The sequence below is a fragment of the Palaemon carinicauda genome, chromosome 2 (assembly GCF_036898095.1).
Source record: "Palaemon carinicauda isolate YSFRI2023 chromosome 2, ASM3689809v2, whole genome shotgun sequence".
NCBI lineage: Eukaryota > Metazoa > Arthropoda > Malacostraca > Decapoda > Palaemonidae > Palaemon > Palaemon carinicauda.
The window spans coordinates 32,556,628-32,575,467 of record NC_090726.1 but is presented as its reverse complement, the minus strand read 5'-3'; the positions used below and the strand labels follow the sequence as shown (position 1 = coordinate 32,575,467).

The 18,840-nt window shown below is 42.2% G+C and overlaps 1 protein-coding gene across 1 annotated transcript in view; it reads right to left on the bottom strand.

Annotated features, from left to right (window-relative positions):
• The window catches only part of Nmdmc (NAD-dependent methylenetetrahydrofolate dehydrogenase), a 140,676-nt gene extending 125,492 nt beyond the window's left edge, over positions 1–15,184 (bottom strand). Inside the window, exon 1 of the mRNA XM_068354466.1 lies at positions 14,980–15,184. Within this exon, the coding sequence (XP_068210567.1) occupies positions 14,980–15,038 (59 nt within the window). The 5' untranslated portion in view covers positions 15,039–15,184. The remainder of the gene's footprint in view (positions 1–14,979) is intronic.
• Positions 15,185–18,840: the final 3,656 nt, after the last annotated feature.

Genomic DNA, 18,840 nt, shown 5'->3' with positions numbered 1-18,840 from the left:
GGGCTGGACGGCTGAGTCCGGCAGCACGGGTGCATGCGTGGCTGCACTGGACCCAACATCATGCCACTGTTGGTCAGTCTGAGAACTGGCAACAACCAAAGCTGAGTGGGTGCGCAAAGCGTCTACTCCCGACTGTGGAAGGATAGCGGAGACCACCGTGGGTTGCGGAGGCTGACGCACCGCGTCAAAACACGGCAGCCTAACTCCACCCTCCTGTTGTTGTGGTAGCTCACGCACGGCAACGGAGGGTTCCGTGCGTCTGTGAACGTCAGCATGCGTCTGGCAGGGTCGACTGCGCATGGGTGGAGGAGCTCTCACAGCCGGAGTGTGGGAGCAGGCAGCCTCAGCGTCTGCTGGGCGCACAACCGTGGCAGGTTGTAGGCTAACGGGTGCAGCGACAACCTTCTCCGCAGCCGGAGTGTGGGAGCAGGCAGCCTCAGCGTCTGCTGGGCGCACAACCGTGGCAGGTTGTAGGCTAACGGGTGCAGCGTCAACCTTCTCCGCACGAAACTCCTGCATAACCGCAGCTAACTGAGTCTGCATAGACTGCAGTAAAGACCACTTAGGGTCTACAAAAGCGGCAACAGACGGAGTTACTGTCCGTTGTGACTGAGGGTCTAAAACAGCGGGTGCGGCAACAGACGGAGTTACTGCCTGTTGCGGTACCACTTTGCCTCTCTTGGGAGGTGTGCAGTCGTCGGAGGACTGCAGCGAGTCCGAACTGACCCAGTGGCTACACCTGGGCCGTTGGACTAGCTCGGAAGGGACCTTACGTTTAAGAGGCCGTGAGACCTTGGTCCATCGTTTCTGTCGAGAAACCTCTTCCGCAGACGAGGAATGAATGGGCTCACTCGTCTTCTTGTGGGTGGGACGATCTAGGTAAGATACGTCCGAAACCACGGAGGGTACGTCTGTACGCTGATTAAAGCCTGTCGAACCCTTTGGTCATACGACATTGCTTCTCCCCTGGGCTTGGGAGCTTGCAAGAGGTCCCGGACTGGGAGGACGACAGGCACGAACAGACGCACCCTCATGCGTAACACTGACACTTTTCACTGCACTGACACTCACTTCACTTCCCACTGCACTTTTACCTTTCAACTCTCTGACGTCAGCCATGAGTTGATTGCGGTCATTCGCCAATGACTCGACTCTCTCACCTAGAGCCTGAATGGCACGCATCATATCTGCCATTGAAGGTTGATGAGAGCTAGCAGGGGGTTCGGGTGCAACCACTACAGGGGAAGGAAAAGGTTGAGGGGCATGGGGAGAGGAAAAATCAATTGAGCGAGACGAACTCCTCCTGATCCTATCCTTCTCTAGCCTACGTGCATATTTCAGGAATTCTTGAAACCCGAATTCCGAAAGCCCAGCGCATTCCTCACATCGATCTTCCAATTGACAGGCTTTACCCCTACAATTGGAACAAACGGTGTGCGGATCGATAGAGGCCTTCGGAAGACGCCTTGAACAGTCCCTAGCGCTACATTTCCTGTACTTGGGGACTTGAGAAGGGTCAGACATCTTGAATTAGTCAAAGGGGGGAATCCAAAATCTATCCAAGTCGTCAACAAATAATCCAAAATCCAAAAAAGAATGCAAGGAAGTATTGAAGATAACTTCTGCACAGCGATAGCTAATAACCAGAAATGAATACTTCACCAAATAACGTGAAAATCAATCCAGAAAACAAGAGCGTATTCAGTAGGTCTTGCCGGTGACACGACAGAGAGAAAATTGGTTCTGTGTTGACATAGAGTACTTGAGTACCTACTCGACAGATGGCGCTGTTGATGTACACCCCCACCTGTATAGCGATCGCTGGCGTATTCCGCCCGTAGGTTTTTCTGTCGGGCAGCAGAGCTGACAGCTATATGATCATCGGGTAAGTTTAATATTGAAAAATAAAAGTTGAACGGGCTCAACGTTGTTTAACTTCGTTTTCCAAGTTAGGACCGCCTACAGGAATAGGTAAAGGCCGCATATAAACAAAAACATAAAATTTATCTTGATGTTTAGTATAAATGGAAAGCTAATCGAAGAGGCCTAATAAAGGCGGGTGAGATATAAAATATATAATATATAGAGGTACTAAAAGCCTTTAACACACTTCCGTACGCTGAGGGAAGGGTCAGCCATCTTTTCTCTATGGAAAAAACCAGAGCAAGGGCAAAACACTTTTCCTCTCCTTTCAAAAGCATTTCTTTTGAAGATAGTATTGAATAATCCAACACGGCGAAAGCAATAAAACCAAAACCAAGTACAGTGAACCCTCGTTTATCGCGGTAGATAGGTTCCAGACGCGGGCGCGATAGGTGAAAATCCGCGAAGTAGTGACAGCATATTTACCTATTTATTTAACATGTATATTCGGACTTTTAAAACCTTCCCTTGTACGTAGTACTGTTAACAAACCACCCTTTAATGTACAGAACACTTAATGCATGTACTACAGCACCCTAAACTAAAACAGGCACAAATATTAAAGGCGATTTTATATCATGTGTTTCCTAAACACCTAAAAAGCACGATAAAAAATGGCAACCAATGTTTTGTTTACGTTCATCTCTGATCATAATGAAGAAACAAACTCATTTAGTGTACACATATATGTACGTATAGGTTAGTTTTTGCATCGATTATATTGATTATACAGTACTGTATGTTGATTTTTTTTATTACCAATGTTTTAGTTTACGTATTTTTCTTAGGACTTCCAAATGAAATCTTTTTCTTTATGACGCCGCCTGAAACGACGGCGTGTACGCTCAGTAAACAACCACGCTCAGAACAAACAAGGCATTTAACGCGCATGATGATAGTGATAAATAATGATACAGTACATACAGTATTTACAGTAAAAGCATTTACAAAATATGTTACCTTACAAATATAAATTATACAGTACTTGTACGTAGCAAAGCAGGAAAACAATTTGAGAGAGAGAGAGAGAGAGAGAGAGAGAGAGAGAGAGAGAGAGAGAGAGAGAGAGAGAGAGAGATTGTTTTACGTACGTAAATGTAAATTTTAAACAAAAAAAATATGATAGGTTACAACATGTAGACTTTTAAAACCTTCCCTTTAACTTAATGCATACAGTACGTACATTACTAAACTATAAAACAGGTTAAAGTAAAAAATAAAGATTGTTACTGTACTCACCACGAAAGAAGTTCAAGAAAAACTTGAATGACGATGGCGATGAATTTGCTGCACAGTAGAAATGATGATGATGAAGCTGATGATGTGTTCTACTGTGCAGTCAATGATAGTATTTTACGTCTCTTCAGACGGAGGTGTCTTTTCCTGGGACACCTCTTCAACTTCTTCAATTTCTTCCGAAGGCGTACTAGCAGGAGGAACTGGCTCTTTTTTGCGAGGCTGGAAAAACATTGTGATCGGAAGTTGTTGCCGCTGCTTCTTTTTTCGATCCAAGAGCATCCTGTAGGGAGTCGTGATGTCATCTACCTTGTTGCAGAATTGCATCGAGCGAACCATATCCTCGTCCCACTCTTGTAACATTTCTTTCGCCTCCTTCATATGGTTGCAGAACTTGGCAAGCCGTTCTAATGTTAAGCCCGTTTCTTCGACATTTTCTTGGGTCTCTTCCTGGGTACCCTCACTCTCTTCCTCACTTGCCGATTTCGTCAGGTCTTCGAGGTCTGCGTCAGTTAGGGGCTGGGAATGGCAGTCCAACAACTCGTCGACGTCTTCAGTCGTCATGTCGCCAAACCCGTCACCCCCAATTATGGCAGCCAACTGCACAGATTTCCGTATTGCAGAGTGTTGGATTTCCGACGGAGTAAATCCCTTGTCGTCGTAAACAATATCGGGCCACAGCTTCTTCCAGCTCGCATTTACGGTTGCAGGTTTCATCTCTTGAAGTGCCTTTTGAATATTCTGCAGGCACGTGGCTATGGTGTACTGCCGCCAGTACGCCTTCAAGTTGAAGTCTTCATCCTCGTCATCTTGGGCAGCATCCACACACGCAACGAGGTCCGCCAAGGTATTCTTCGTGTAGAGGGCCTTGAACGCCCTGATAACCCCCTGGTCCATTGGTTGAATTAATGACGTGGTGTTGGGTGGCAGGAACTCAACCTGAACGCCCTCACGCGACAGGTCAGTTGCGTGTCCACCAGCGTTATCCATAAGGAGAAGGATCTTGAATGGCAAGCCCTTCTCTAAGAGATATTCATGGACTTGCGGGATGAAACACTGGTGGAACCAGTTGGAGGTCAGCATCTTCGTAATCCATGCTTTTTGATTATGCATCCAGTACACGGGAAGGAGATTCTTATTTTTATTTTTCAAAGCGCGAGGATTTTTCGACTTATAAATAAGCCCCGGCTTTAACAAAAATCCAGCAGCATTGCCACACATCACGAGGGTAACGCGATCCTTGAATGCCTTAAAGCCAGAGGCTTTGGCTTCCTCTTTGAACAGGAAAGTTCGCGACGGCATTCTCTTCCAAAACAAGCCGGTTTCATCCATATTAAAGACTTGTTCCGGCTTGTATCCACCTTCAGCGATAATGTTCTTGAAAGTCTGGTTCACGTAAGTTTCAGCAGCGGCAGTGTCAGCGGAAGCAGACTCCCCATGCAGGGAAACGCTTTTCAGGGCGAAGCGTTTCTGAAACTTCGCGAACCATCCTTTGCTTGCGGAAAAACGTTTCTGAGGCTGGGAATCAGTGGATGTCCCTGGTTGAGGATCATCTGCATCATCATCATCTTCAGCATGGTTGCCGTCGTCCTCTTTAGGTTCCTTTGCAGCAAAATTCTCATATAAGCTCAAAGCCTTTGTTTGGATGGTGTTCGTATCCAACGCTATGTTCTTCTTCCGGCAGTCGGCAATCCACACAGCTAAAGCACCTTCCATGCGTACGATCGTTTTATTACGCGTTGTAACGACTCGCTTCGCTGATCTGCTAAAGGTGATTGCAGCAGTCTTTCTAATGTTCGCCTCGTCCTTCTTGATGTAGCGAACGGTGGATTCGTTGATGCCAAAATGGCGGCCGGCGGCCGCGTAACTTCTACCATCTTTTAACATGTCGAGAAGCGTAACCTTCTCAGCTATCATCATCATCCTTCGGTGGCGTTTAGGCTCACTACCAGCCTTACTAGAAGCAGAACGCTTGGGAGGCATTGTAACAGAAAGTTCAACAAAAAGTTCAACTTAAAACAGTCGCACACAGCACAGATTAAACTTCACAAACTTAAGAACGTCTACTCAGCAATACGCGGAAAGAGAAAGTGAACGATGCAGCCCCGCGAGAACTTTGATGCTGCGGGTAGAAGATGCGGGCAAAACACCAATCACAGGCTAGATAACAAAACTTGAGTTTTGATTCGTCATCTATCAGCGCTTGAACCAATCACAACCCGTCTTACAGTACTATGGCGCGTTGGTTACTCATAGAAGATGCCCCCGCGCATACTGAACGTACGTAGATTAAGTACAATACCGTAATAATAATAAATAATGATAATAATACTGTACAGTAATAATAATAATAATAATGATTAATAATAATAACAATAATAATTTTATTAACAACAACAACAATAATAATAATAATAACAATAATAATAAAAATTTACGTACGCTATTTTACGCCTCTCTCTCTCTCTCTCTCTCTCTCTCTCTCTCTCTCTCTCTCTCTCTCTCTCTCTCTCTCGTACGCTTACAGTATTCGAAATGTGATTTTTGCAACAAAGAATATTATTGGATGCAGTACTGTACTACGTACGTATACATACAAAAGATTCATGGAAAAGAAGCACATCCATTACAGTACACACCATTCTAATATGGTATGACTGCATCTGATTTGCGTTTCATGTTCGATTTAATTTTACTACGTACTGAATTATCGTATGATCACATTCTCTTTTCGTGTTTTATTTCTTTCTGTGCTGAATTATATATCATATGTAATGCAATGAACAATCAGTAAGAGCAGATATTACTAATTACAGTATTAATGGAATTACAGGTAACAAAATATCGTATTTGGTTGTCTTCAGATTTCGCGATATTTTCGAATTTTCCGGAAAATCCGCGATATGTATATATATATGGGTTATGGGAAAACCCCGCGAAGTGGTGAATCCGCGATTGTCGAACCGCGAAGTAGCGAGGGTTCACTGTACTTCACCAATTCGGTCGAAAACTCGAGGTCATAAAGCGAGCGGAACCAACTTGTCGACAAGACCGACAGAGAAGAACTGGAGAAATTGACAAGTATATGCGGTATCTGGCCGATAGTCGGCGCTGGTGGTCACACCCGCAACCTTCACGGCGATCGCTCGCGAGTTTTTGGAATCTGTCGAGCCGTCGGAGACGTCAGCCATTATATATTCACCGGCTAAGTTTAATATTTAAAACTTACCAGTATCGTCTGACCAGTAAGAGGGGGGACGGAAGAATTATCATTATCATTACTTGTTAAGCTACAATCCTAATTGGAAAAGCAGGATGCTATAAGCCCAAGGGCTTCCATAGGGAAAATGTCCCAGTGAGGAAAGGAAATAAGGAAAATGCTATAAGAAGTTTAAGAACAATAATAACATTAAAATAACTCTTTCATATACAGAATAAACTATAATAACTTGAAAATAACAAGAGGAAGAGAAACAAGATAGAATAATGTGCCAGAGTGTACCGTCAAGCAAGAGAACTCTAACCCAAGAAAGTGGAAGACCATGTTACAGAGGCTATGGCACTACCAAAGACTAGAGAACAATAATTTGATTTTGGAGTGTCCTTCTCCTAGAATAGCTGGTTACCATAGCTAAAGTTACCCTACCTAATACTCTAAACTTGCGTCAAATGTTACCATAGACGAGATGCATTCTTGTCCTGTGTGGGATCTGGGTTGGTTATACAACAGCTTGAGCAGCCACCACATGTCTAAGCATGAAGGTATCAAGGGACTGGTGGGTAAACTTGAAAGTAAAAGGTCACAAAGTTGGTATGCCTTTTCTAGATGCCAGCCTTCAACATTGGCCTACTGACAGGTTTTTCCTGAAAGCAGGGGTGGGGTCAGTGCCCCTGACCTGGTGAGCTCTGGTCCAGGCTGGCACCCAGACTTTCTTGTCAACTGAGGCACAAGGTAAATGGATCGTCTCACAAGGCCAGAAGGAGACCATATTCTGTGACACCTTTTTCTTGGATCTGCCAAAGCAAAAGAAAAGTCTTCGACACTTGGGCCTAAGGTGTCGGGCCCTCTTCAGGTAGCACTGCAGAGCCCTCATGGGACACAAGAGCATCTCTTCTCGATCAACACTCGATACCTTCTGGAGGGAGGAGATGGGGAAGGGCTTGAACTTTGGGTCATGTGCTGCTGGATTCAGAGTCTTGACCACAAAACTTGGTCCAAAATAGAAGGAGATCTCCTTCCATCCCTCAGCATAGGTGACTAACATAAGATAGGCTGTGCAACTTGCTCACTCTCTTTGCTGATGCCAGAGCTAGCATTAAGGCAATCTTGCGACTCAGATTCCCCTATCTGATGACCTCAAAGGCTCAAATGGTGACCAAAGTCATATCCTGCTCTGGGAGCCTGAGATCTCAGGTAGGGCAAGAATGCTTGAAGCTCCTCAAGAGCATAGATGATTACCAGGAAGAGGAGAGGTCAGAGTCCTTCAGTCAAAATAGACCATACCCAAGGTTAAACAGTAACCTTTGATAGTAACGACTGAGAAGCTCTTCTTTCAGAGAACGAGGAAATCCACAATCTATGCTCGAGTTGCACTGAACGGAGAAATACCCTTTCTATGACACCAATCGCAGAAGATGGTTCTCTAGCCTGGTAGACAGCTGTATAGGACCTCTGGAGATAACCCGACATATTCTGTGCAGTGCATCACAAAATGCCTTTCACTCGGAGATGCTGAAGTCTTCATCCGGGAAGAGCTAACGACTCTGCAACTTGGTGGTACCTCTGCAAGTGTTGGTGACAGAAGAGAAGGCCATAGTGATAGTTCTCTCTGCACCTCAATCAAAAGAGCAAGCAGATTGGAATACTACTAGCCGTGTGGTCATCTTGAAGCTACCAAGGTTATCTTGAGTCCTGGCATAAACCAGTTGAATTAGACAATGGTGGAAAGGTGCTTGAGCTTAAGTACAGTCTTGAATGGTAACATTCCCTCTAATAAAATGAGTAACCACGCATCGATAGAGAGCGCGGGTGTCCTATCCCCTGGAGAGAAGGGATATGGAGGTTGCTGCTGCTCTTCCATCAACCTTGGAAAAATGTCTACAGAACCATACACCTCTATTCTGGCTGACTACCAGGGTAGTTATGGAAGCCCAGCCATTCTGCTAGCCCCAGGGTCGGGACACAAGGTCACGGCCTAGGCCTCAGCTACAACCAGTCTCTTTTGAAAGAAGGTGTACCCCATTCCCACAACTATGACTGGCCGTCCTAGATTTCTTCAACCTCTTCTTCCTCCTCTTCATCTTAGAAGAAGAGTTGGAATCAGAGTCTGAGGATGAGGAAGAATGATGCGCAGTCTTCTTCCTCTTTCTGACTTTCGCTCTTGGTGACAATGCTCCCCGTAGGGGAGAAATCACATGGGTTGCTCCAACAAGAGCCACAACTTTGGGGCCCACTGTCACAGGGGATGGAAAAGGCACACTCCCAATGCATTGCAACCCCACCCGAAGGCACAACCCCTGACACTGAGGAAGGAGGAATGGTCCCCGGCCCTCTTGGTACAAGGGTTGGGGCGACAGCCTGAAAAATGACAAATTTGAAAGTAATTTATATTTTCCTTAACTGTACAAACCTTTAGCTCTTTACTATGGATATATATTTCACCAAAAGCTGAAACTAGCCATAAAACATTTAGCAAGGTATAACCACCCACCGCTAGTTAGCAGGGGAGGTGTAGACCAGCCACCCCGCTCACACACACGTGATATGACGTCACTTTTTGATTGCAGGCAGTACTTACAGGGGGATAGGTGATGGCAGGTCATGTATGCACTGTAATTGTTCAATTGCTAGTTTTCTCTTGGCAAGGGTAAAAAGGACTCTTTTAACTATGATTTATTGTTAATTTGTTCTCATCATTTACTTATTTCCTTATTTCCTTCCCTCACTGAGCTATTTTTCCCGATTGGAGCCCTTGGGTTTATAGCATCTTGCTTTTCCAACTAAAGTTATAGCTTGGCTAGTAATAATAATAATAACAAACTGCTTTTCTAGGAGAAGGACATTCACTCCAAAATCAAATCATTATTCTCTAATCTTGGGAAGTGTCATAGCCTCTGTACCATGGTCTTCTACTGCCTTGGGCTAGAGTTCTCTTGCTTGAGGGTACATTCAGACAATATTCTATCTTATTGCTCTTCCTCTTTTTTTTTCTTTTCTTTTTGTCTTTATAGTTTATAGATCTAATTTGATGTTTCTGTTCTTAAAATATTTTATTTTGATAGTTCATTACTTCTCTTGTAATTCATTTATTTCCTTGTTTCCTTTCCTTACCGGGCTATTTTTCCCTGTTGGAGCCCTTCGGCTTATAGCATCCTGCTTTTCCAAATATGGTTGTAGCTTAGCTTGTAATGATGATGATGATACTGAGTAAAGAGCTCAAGGTTTAGAGAGTTAGGAAAAATAAATTACTTTAAAATTTGTCATTTGTTCCAACACCTAATACAAAGCCTTTTGCTCTTTATTGAACTATAGAGACTCGCCCTTATCAGGGTAGAAGTCCTTACCAACTGGCTAGTACAATGACCCGGGGTGTGACTCTGCTTTGCATGAGCTTAATAGAGGCACTGACACCTTATTAACTCTTGAATGAGAGCAAGAGCTAATGGCCCTGGCAATTCCATGGGATGTGCGAGAAGTATGGATTCTTGGAGTATTAAAACTTCACTAACTTAACCTAGGCATTGCCCAACTCCCCCTCGCAGGGAGGACGGACACATACATATATTTCATATATCAGGTTACACAAAGGATATGGTTTTTACCTCCAGCAAAGGAAGCCAGTTGCAGAGTTCCGCAGGTGCAGTACCCTAAGAGAGGGAAGATGAAGAACGAAAAGACCAGTCATCTGATCATTAATCCCAGACAAACTCCCAGATAACGTTAACCCTCGACCGACTCCCACTTGTCCTGTAAGAGCGCCGAGGTGTTTTAAACCACGTTGTGCAGCCACCACAGGACCAATGGAGAAGGTATCCAGGTTTTTGTGGGTTACATCTTGCAGGTAGTGGGGTGCGAAGCTCGTCCAACGCTTCCAAACACCCACTTGAACTACCTACACCACAGTAGTTCTTCTTGAATGCTAGGGACATACTGATGCCCCTCACATTATGAGCTCTGGGTATACAACCTTAAGGAGGAGAGTCTGGATTCAAGCCCGACTGATGACCTGTTGAATAAAGGAAGAAATCGTGTTCCTGGTGACTCTCCTCTTGACCCTGCCCGTAACGACAAACAACTTTTTGATGAAAGGGCAAGCTCCCATAGTTCATTTAAGATAACTCCTCCGTGCTGTCCCAGTGCACAATAACAATTGGTTACAGTACAAAGACACTCAATTCAGAAGGACCCGAACCTAGGATTCGCTTCTGCTGGATTTAGTCTTAGTAACAAACTCAGGGTCATTATAGGAAAGACCATACAACTCGCCAATTCTCTCTGCAGAGGCCTGTGCAAGAAGGAAGACAGTCTTAAAGCATAAAGCCACGGTCTGATGACCGACACAACAGCTCAGAAGGTGCTCCTTTCAGGGTTCACAGTAATGTACTTGAACTACATTCCAAGGAGGTGGTCTGACTTCTGGCTGAGGGCAGGTACGCTCAAAACTCCGTATGAGGAGGGAAAGTTCTGTTGAGGAGGAAATGTTAACTCTGTAACCTTTCACTGTCGAGACCGAGCAGAATTTTCCCTCCCGAAGGTTTAACAAGAACGCTATCACTGGGATAGTGCCTTTAAGAGGAACAATATCCCATTCTCGACACCAACCACAAAAGATCGCCTGATAGACAGCGGAAGAAGACTCCCAGAAATATCCAGACATCCTTTTCGCCACTGCTTCCGAAAAGCCACTCGACAAGAAATGCTGGATAACCTCCAGTCGTGAAAATGTAGTGAAGCCACTGCCCTGTGGTAAATCTTTGTGTGTGGTTGTCCGAGTAGATTTAGAAGTGGAGGGATCTTCCCTCAGCACCTCTGTGAGAATATTTAGGAGGTCTGGAAACCATTCTGCAAGTTGTCACATCAGAGCTACGAGGGTCATTGACAGATCTTGTGATGCCCCTACTTTGTTCAGAAGCCTTCTTATTATGCAGAAGGGGGGAAATATGCAGACAGGCAGATTGTCCCACTGATGTTGGAAGGCATCTTGTCAAAATGCCTATGGATCTGGTACTGACGAGCAGTGCACCGGAAGTTTCCGGTTGATGGAACTTGCGAACAGGTCTATTGTCGGCGAACCCCCCAAAGTCAAGACTTTGTTGGCTGTCTGATGATTCAAAGACTACTCTGAGGTAACTATCTGAGACTTCCTGCTCAGTTTGTCTGCCAGGACCTTTTTGTTGCCCGGGATGAAATCGGCTGATAGGACTATCAAGTTGTCTATCATCCATCTGTAAGGTACGTCCTTGCTATGGCACTACAGGTATCATGGTGTCATCGCTGACCAGTACCATGGAGTGTTCTGTTGGAATTGTTTGAGAGACAGAAAGGCTGTTTTCCTTTCCAGGAGGTTTATATGGCATTGCTGCTCAGAATCGTACCACAGTCCAGAGGCTGTGTGCTGCAACAGAAGAGGCCCCCACCCTTCTTTTGATGCATCTGTGAAGAGCATCAAATCTAGGGGAGGAGAGAGAAGGTCTACCCTCCTGAGGAGGTTGTTATCTAGCACCCAGCATCAAATCCAGGGGAGGAGAGAGGTCTAACCCCCTGAGGAGGTTCTTATCTAGCACCCACCAACTCAGGTTTCTCTTTTGCTCCAACCCTACTGAAACCTGAAGGTTCGGAGGGTCAATGTCAGAGACCAAAAGGTCTTCAGCTGCCCTTGGAAAATGGATGTGAAGATGGCCGTTGGGGACCAGACACTCTAAGTAGGTCAAGTTCCCCAAAAGGAAAGGCCACTGATGTGCTGGTAGCGAGTTTTGCATCAGAAAGGGACGAGCTGCCTGCTTAAGCCTCTATTCTGCGTTCGGAGAGAAAGGGGGGGGGGGACCAATCGGGTGGGATGGACTCAATCACGAACGAGATAGGCACTCAACATCGGAAGGCAAAGCTCAGTGCTTCATGCGCTGTGGACTCAAAGCTCGCTTAGCAAGCTCTGTCTGAGGGCGCGTAGCATAATCCGTAAGCTGGGAAGACTGACCAAAGTCAGTTTCTGGGTTCACATAGAGGATTTCCCAATAGGTAACCCCAAAGGGGTACTAGTCTGCAATTGCTCTCGTTCATAACCGAAGCAGTATGAATGAAGGGGAGAAGAGCAGGAGAAGAGCAGAAGTTGAGGTAGCTGTAGCTAGGGGTACGAGAATTTCTGGCGGGTCACCTACCGCTAAGTTTCTAGGAGGAATACTGTAGTCAACTCCTGGGGAGGTAGTTGACCGCTCCCGCTGTGTCCCTCACTGTAGAACCTCCAAAGCCGTTCTTTAGAGGGGAAACCTGACTTCCCAAAGGAAGGCCAAAAGTGGCACATCATCAGCAGCAAGAGATACCTCTAGGGGAAGCAGCAGTGGTGGAGTCCTCTGAACAAAAGGGTTGTCTGGCGGTCAATCTGCCATCAATCTTACTCGATCGTCCTCTGGAGGACACCAATCGAGCATTGTCAACAGGGAGGGAACGACACGCCAGAGTAAGAAGTCAGGCCTTCTTCGCCTTCGAGGAAGACCGCGAAGGAGAAGAATCCCTTTTAGACCCCTTCTTCTGTCAACTACCGAACCGAAAACTGGGAGGATGGTCACTCCCGAGATTCTTCACAAGGAAAGTCCTCCAATACAAGACGGCCTCTGCGAGACAAAGGAGGTGAGAATCCGTGTCTGTGGCTAACATGAAGGTTTCCTTACAATGCAGATTTGTCCCGGCATGGAAGAGTGTCGTTGCAACTTCCGGGCCAGGACACAGCTACATCGTAAGAAAACCTCACGATATGTAAACAATCCTGAAAAGAGTAAGAAAATAGAGAATTACAGCCAGTTATTCAAAAGAAATGAGGGGTAACGGGAGAGAGAGACAGCACGTCCTCTCTCTACCAAGCCAAGAATAAAGTAACGTCATACCACCATTGTGTATGTGTGTGTGTGAGAGCAGGGAGGCTGGTCTAGCTCAGCCCCGCTAACAAGTGACATGCAGTTACACCCCTCTAAAGGTTTTAGGGCTAGTTTTCAGCTTTCACCGAAATATACACCCATACAGTAGTAAAGAGCGAAAGGGTTTGTTTTGAAGTGCTGGAACAAATCATTTTCAAAATTATCTTTATTATTACCTAAAGAGTAATGGGGCACCCCATTGGGAAACCAGACTACTAGTGTCTTGGGCATTAGGATCAGGTTTAGTGACGAGAGTAAATTAGAAAACATCAGCTAACATACGATGCTCTAATTTACCATGAGCTAAATTTGCTATAAAAAATTGTTTATTCCAATTCCTTGGGGCCTTTTCTTTCCACAGGGAACTTTATTTCAGGGGCAATGATAATGTGAAGCATAATATTCTATGATACCGATTCTTTATTGTTCTTGTGAGAGGTTAAAGTCATTTATTATGCACGCTCTACGTACTCTTAAATGCTCATGAAAGCTTTTCTGTTTTCTATTACAGTAGACACAGTAATCGCTACCTGAAATTTTGAATCTCGACTTTTTACATCTTGTGCATACCTTACCATATATTTTCATACTTTACCTATATTTCGTGACATTTTCTTAATTTCTAGGCTACACTACCATGCAAGAAATGTTTATGGAGAATAGAATATTTCAAACTTATGAAGAAAAGTGATTGTAATGAATTTTTCAGAAGAATAGGGGTAGCAATTTTGAATTCTTGAAGATTAGGCCTATCATTCCCTCCCTCAATGAGACTGCTCTTCAAAATCTTATGAATATCACAAGTGGTAAATAATTTTATGATTATTTCGCTGATAATTTTAACTTTCAGATGAGCAATAAGTTTAATTTTTAGGAGACTGATAGAGGGTTACTCTACTTTACAAATGTAGGAATATGGATTTTAAAAGAAAAACTACTGTTCTTTTCAAAAATTACTTTTATTTTCATCCCAAATAGTAATAAGATTTATCCTAATATATCCTAGGGTAATAGGGGGCCACCCAGTGGGAACCGGAGGAAAATTCACTGGCGAATCGATAAATAATGGTAAAAATAACCTTTTCTTTTCCATACATTATTGGGACGCATAATAAAAATACGAAAAATTACACAAAATATTGGCATCCTATTCCCCTGAAATATTCATTTCACTCTTTTGTTTACATCTACTGTAGGTCTGTGACTTGGGAAGGGCGGTCTGGGGAACTTGCCCCAGGTTAGGCCTGTGATCTGGGAACTATTAGGTTAGGTTAGGTGGGTTTGTTAAGTTCTGTAGTCTTTTAGCAATCTTGAAAGTGTTAAATAATCCCCACCCAAAATCTAAGGTTCCCCCTTTATCTCTTGTTGGGAAGGGAGGGGGGGGGGGTTAATGAGAGAACAGTATACAGTATTTGCGGTGGAAATAAAGGTTAAATTCGCTAAAAGCACAATCTTTTGCTGTAGGAAAAGTTTTGTTCTATTGGAAATTTAGTTCCACGTTGTTCTATAGTTTTACCGTGCAGACATCTAAACAGAACAGGGTGTCTTAAACAAATGGCTAAAAAATATAAAATGCCTGATAAGCTAGTGTGAATACAATTTCAATAGTGTATTGATGATACAGTACTTTAATTACCATGGGCCAACAAATATTTTCCAAAATGTATTTCCTCAGTAAATAAAGGTACATACCTGCAGTATAAGGTGGTGGTCCCTACGCAATATAAGTTCAAACCAGATATTGTGAACATTTCGGAAATTAAAACGGATTTTGACGTAGGAAAAATCTATTTTTGGGCGAGATAGCCACGTCGTCCTGATGGAAGGTCCTTCCGGCAGCTTCCTACTGTATAATATTTCTGCGGATGATATTACAAGAGAATTACCGTCAGGTATCAGGGGTTTCTAAACCCCAGGAACTCAGGAAGGTGGGACGATCCGTACTCGCAGTGTTGCCAGATGGGTTAGTATAAAAATCACCAAAACAACCTAAAAATCCCCATTTCCACAAATATATTCTCTTCTGTCTTGCTCATGCAGGCTTTACTAATATAGAAATTGCTCGATATACTTCATATAAGAGCAAGCAAACTAATTGCAACAATATAAAGGTTTACTTGTCTTTGTTTCTTCATAGAAATTTGTACAGAACTAGAAATTTGTACAGAACTGTACCGCCAAGGTACAGAATATCCCTATCACACCCAAAATCCCAAAATCTAGGAATAAATCCCCATATCTGGCAACACAATCCGTAGATATCGTGTATAATCAGGGACGTATCACTCGAGTCTTAAACTGTAACTTAAATTACTGGACTTTGCTGGCCAACTAGTAAACTACTCAGAATAGTACCAAAGACCTTACAGGGTCTTTGATATAGTACCCAACTACCCAATCGAGCAGGAGGTATCATACTGATTATGAAAATACCCAGTTTGATAATAACCGAGTCAATTGAAATATATTTTCGGAAACCAGTGATAAACAGTGAAGAAAGTTCATTTCCTTTTTTCTTAGTTTGAATTATTGTTAATTTTTTCATTTTGTTAATTTCATGTTTTAATTCTAATAGCTGTCGTTATCCTTATGATATGTAGATGTACGTAATATGTAAAGTATATAATTCTAATGTATACGCTACGAAACGTTTTCGATATATATATATATATATATATATATATATATATATATATATATATATATATATATATATATATATATATATATATATATATATATGTGTGTGTGTGTGTGTGTGTGCGTGTGTGTGTGTGTGTGTGTAACATAGATCTTGGACCTCTCTATCAGGGGTCAATCCATCTTGGAAAATCCTTTTTTTTTTCTCTTCAGTGTCGCTATCCTTTTCTTGTTGTAACTGAATTACTTGACTATATCCAAATATCTTAGTCTTGGCCTGTTCGTTAGTTCGTTCGTTTTAGATTGACCTCGGCCTTAAAATAAGTGGGCCGTGGGTTCTTGAGAATATTATTGATCCCATCACAGAAATCTTGTGGGACTACCTCTCTATCAGGGTTCAATAAAAGAAAAAGATATTAAAACTAAAGGGTAGACAGTATAAGATTATGAAAGGAATGTTTAAACAGGTTGCAACCACACCTTATTGGGGGTTAATAGCAGAAACAGGAATATGATCAGTTGAAAATTGAATAGAGTATAAAAAGGTGATGTTGTTTCATAACATCATTACATCAGATGATAAACGATTAGTGAAGGAGATATTGGAAGACCAAATCAGGGAACTACATGCTCAGGAAGATCTTTTAGAAATATGCAAAAAAAATATATTAAAATAAGAAAGTATAAAAAACAACAACTCAATGAATAAATAAAAAGCAAATGGACAAATGAAATTAAGACTAACTGGGAGAAAAACAAATGACCAAGTTAAAATTTGTAAATAGTAATGGCAAAAGAAATTACAAAGATGTACTTAACACCAAGGAAGCAGTAATAGTGATGAAGACAAGGTTTAGTATGATAGACTAATAAGAAAATTATAGAAAGGATATGCACGTGTGTTGACGGTGGGGCAGTTAATACAACATAGCATTTGTATAGCTGTAAAGAATGAAGAAAATTTAAAAGCAGTGGCATAAAATCAAGGAAGTTAAAATCTTCTTCTTCTTCTTTCTAGAAAACTGTATTGATAAAGTTAAGAAAACATTTTATATTGTCCAGTTAGAGAAACGGCTTCTTCTTCTTCTTCTTCTTCTTCTTCTTCTTCTTCTTTCTAGAAAGCTGTATTAATAAAGTTAAGAAAACATTTTATATTGTCCAGGTAAAGAAAAGAAAAGGGTAGCAATGAATAATATACTTTATTTTCCATTATATGAATACTTTTTAGAAGTCATACCCATTTTGGAAAATTAGTTACAAGGGTAGTGTTTAAATATAATTGTGCTTAAAAATATGTTGATTAGATGATAATATAATATATAGTATTCCTTTATTATTATACTAATTCACAAAAATGAGACACAAAAGACCTATAAAATCACCGCCCAATAAGTTTACTCTCAGTAATATATAAAACATTTACAAAGACCATATTAGGCCGCATAGAAAGACAACTAGGCTTTAATCAACCAAGAGAGAGGGGCCAGGTTATAGAAATGTGTATTCAACAATTGACCATATTCATGTAATTAACCAGCTAATATAAAAATCAACAGAATATGACAAACCACTATGTATAGCACTTATCGACAATGAGAAAACTTTTGACTCTGCCAAAATTTCAGCAGTAATGAAATCCTTTCAAAGACAAGGAATAGATAAATCTTATGTTAGAACATTTTATTATTATTAGGCTATTATTATTATTATCATTATTATTATTATTATTATCATTACTTGCTAAGCTACAACCCTAGTTGGAAGTGCAAAATGCTGTAAGGCCAGGGGCCCCAACAGGGAAAATAGCCCAGTGAGGAAAGGAAACAAGGAAAAATATATTTTAAGAACAATGACATTTAAATATTTCTTATATAAACTATGAAAACTTTAACTAAACAAGAGGAAGAGAAATGAGATAGAATAGTGTGCCCGAGTGTACCCTCAAGCAAGAGAACTCTAAGCCCAGACAGTGGAAGACCATGGTACAGAGGATATGGCACTACCCAAGACTAGAGAACAATGGTTTGCTTTTGGAGTGTCTTTCTCCTAGAAGAGCTGCTTACCATAGCTAAAGAGTCTCTTCTACCATTACCAAGAGGGAAGTAGCCACTGGACAATTACAGAGCAGTAATTAACCCCTGGGGTGAAGAAAAATTGTTTGGTAATCTCAGTGTTGTCAGGTGAATGAGGACAGAGGAGAATCTGTAAAGAATAGGCCAGACTATTCGGTGTATGTGTATGCAAAGGGAAAGTGAACCGTAACTAGAGAGAAGGATCTAATGCAGTGCTGTCAGTCCAGTCAAAGGACCACATAACTCTCTAGCGGTAGTATTTCAACGGGTGGCTGGTGCCCTGGCCAACCTACTGCCTATATCTATATGGGAAGTACCACCTTCCTAAAACTACACAAAGATAGTGAGAAAATAACGATGGAAAAAAGGAGTTAGACAGGGAGGCCCCATTTCTCAAACTATTTACAGCATACTTAGAAGAAGTTTTTAAGAATTTAGATTGGGAAAATGTATGAATTAACATTAAGGGGGCATACCCTAACAACTCAAGATTTACAGATGACATAGTTCTATTTAGGGAATCATGGGGTGAATTGCAAAATATAATAGAAGTTTTGAATAGAGAAAGCAGAAATATGGAACTGAAAATTGATATGAATAAAACTATTTAGTATTTAGGAACTATGATCTCCAATACAAGGTTTTCAGAATTAGAGTTTAGTGGAAGACTGAAGAAAGCAAATCAGACAATGGCTAAGTTAAGTAAAATTTGGAAATCAAACCGCCTGAAATTACATATAAAAATCAGGCTATAGACCAGTTTAGTGAGATTGGTGTTACTCTATGGACATGAGTCATGGTATGACAATGAAACAATCTCCAATAGACTTAGCAGATGTGA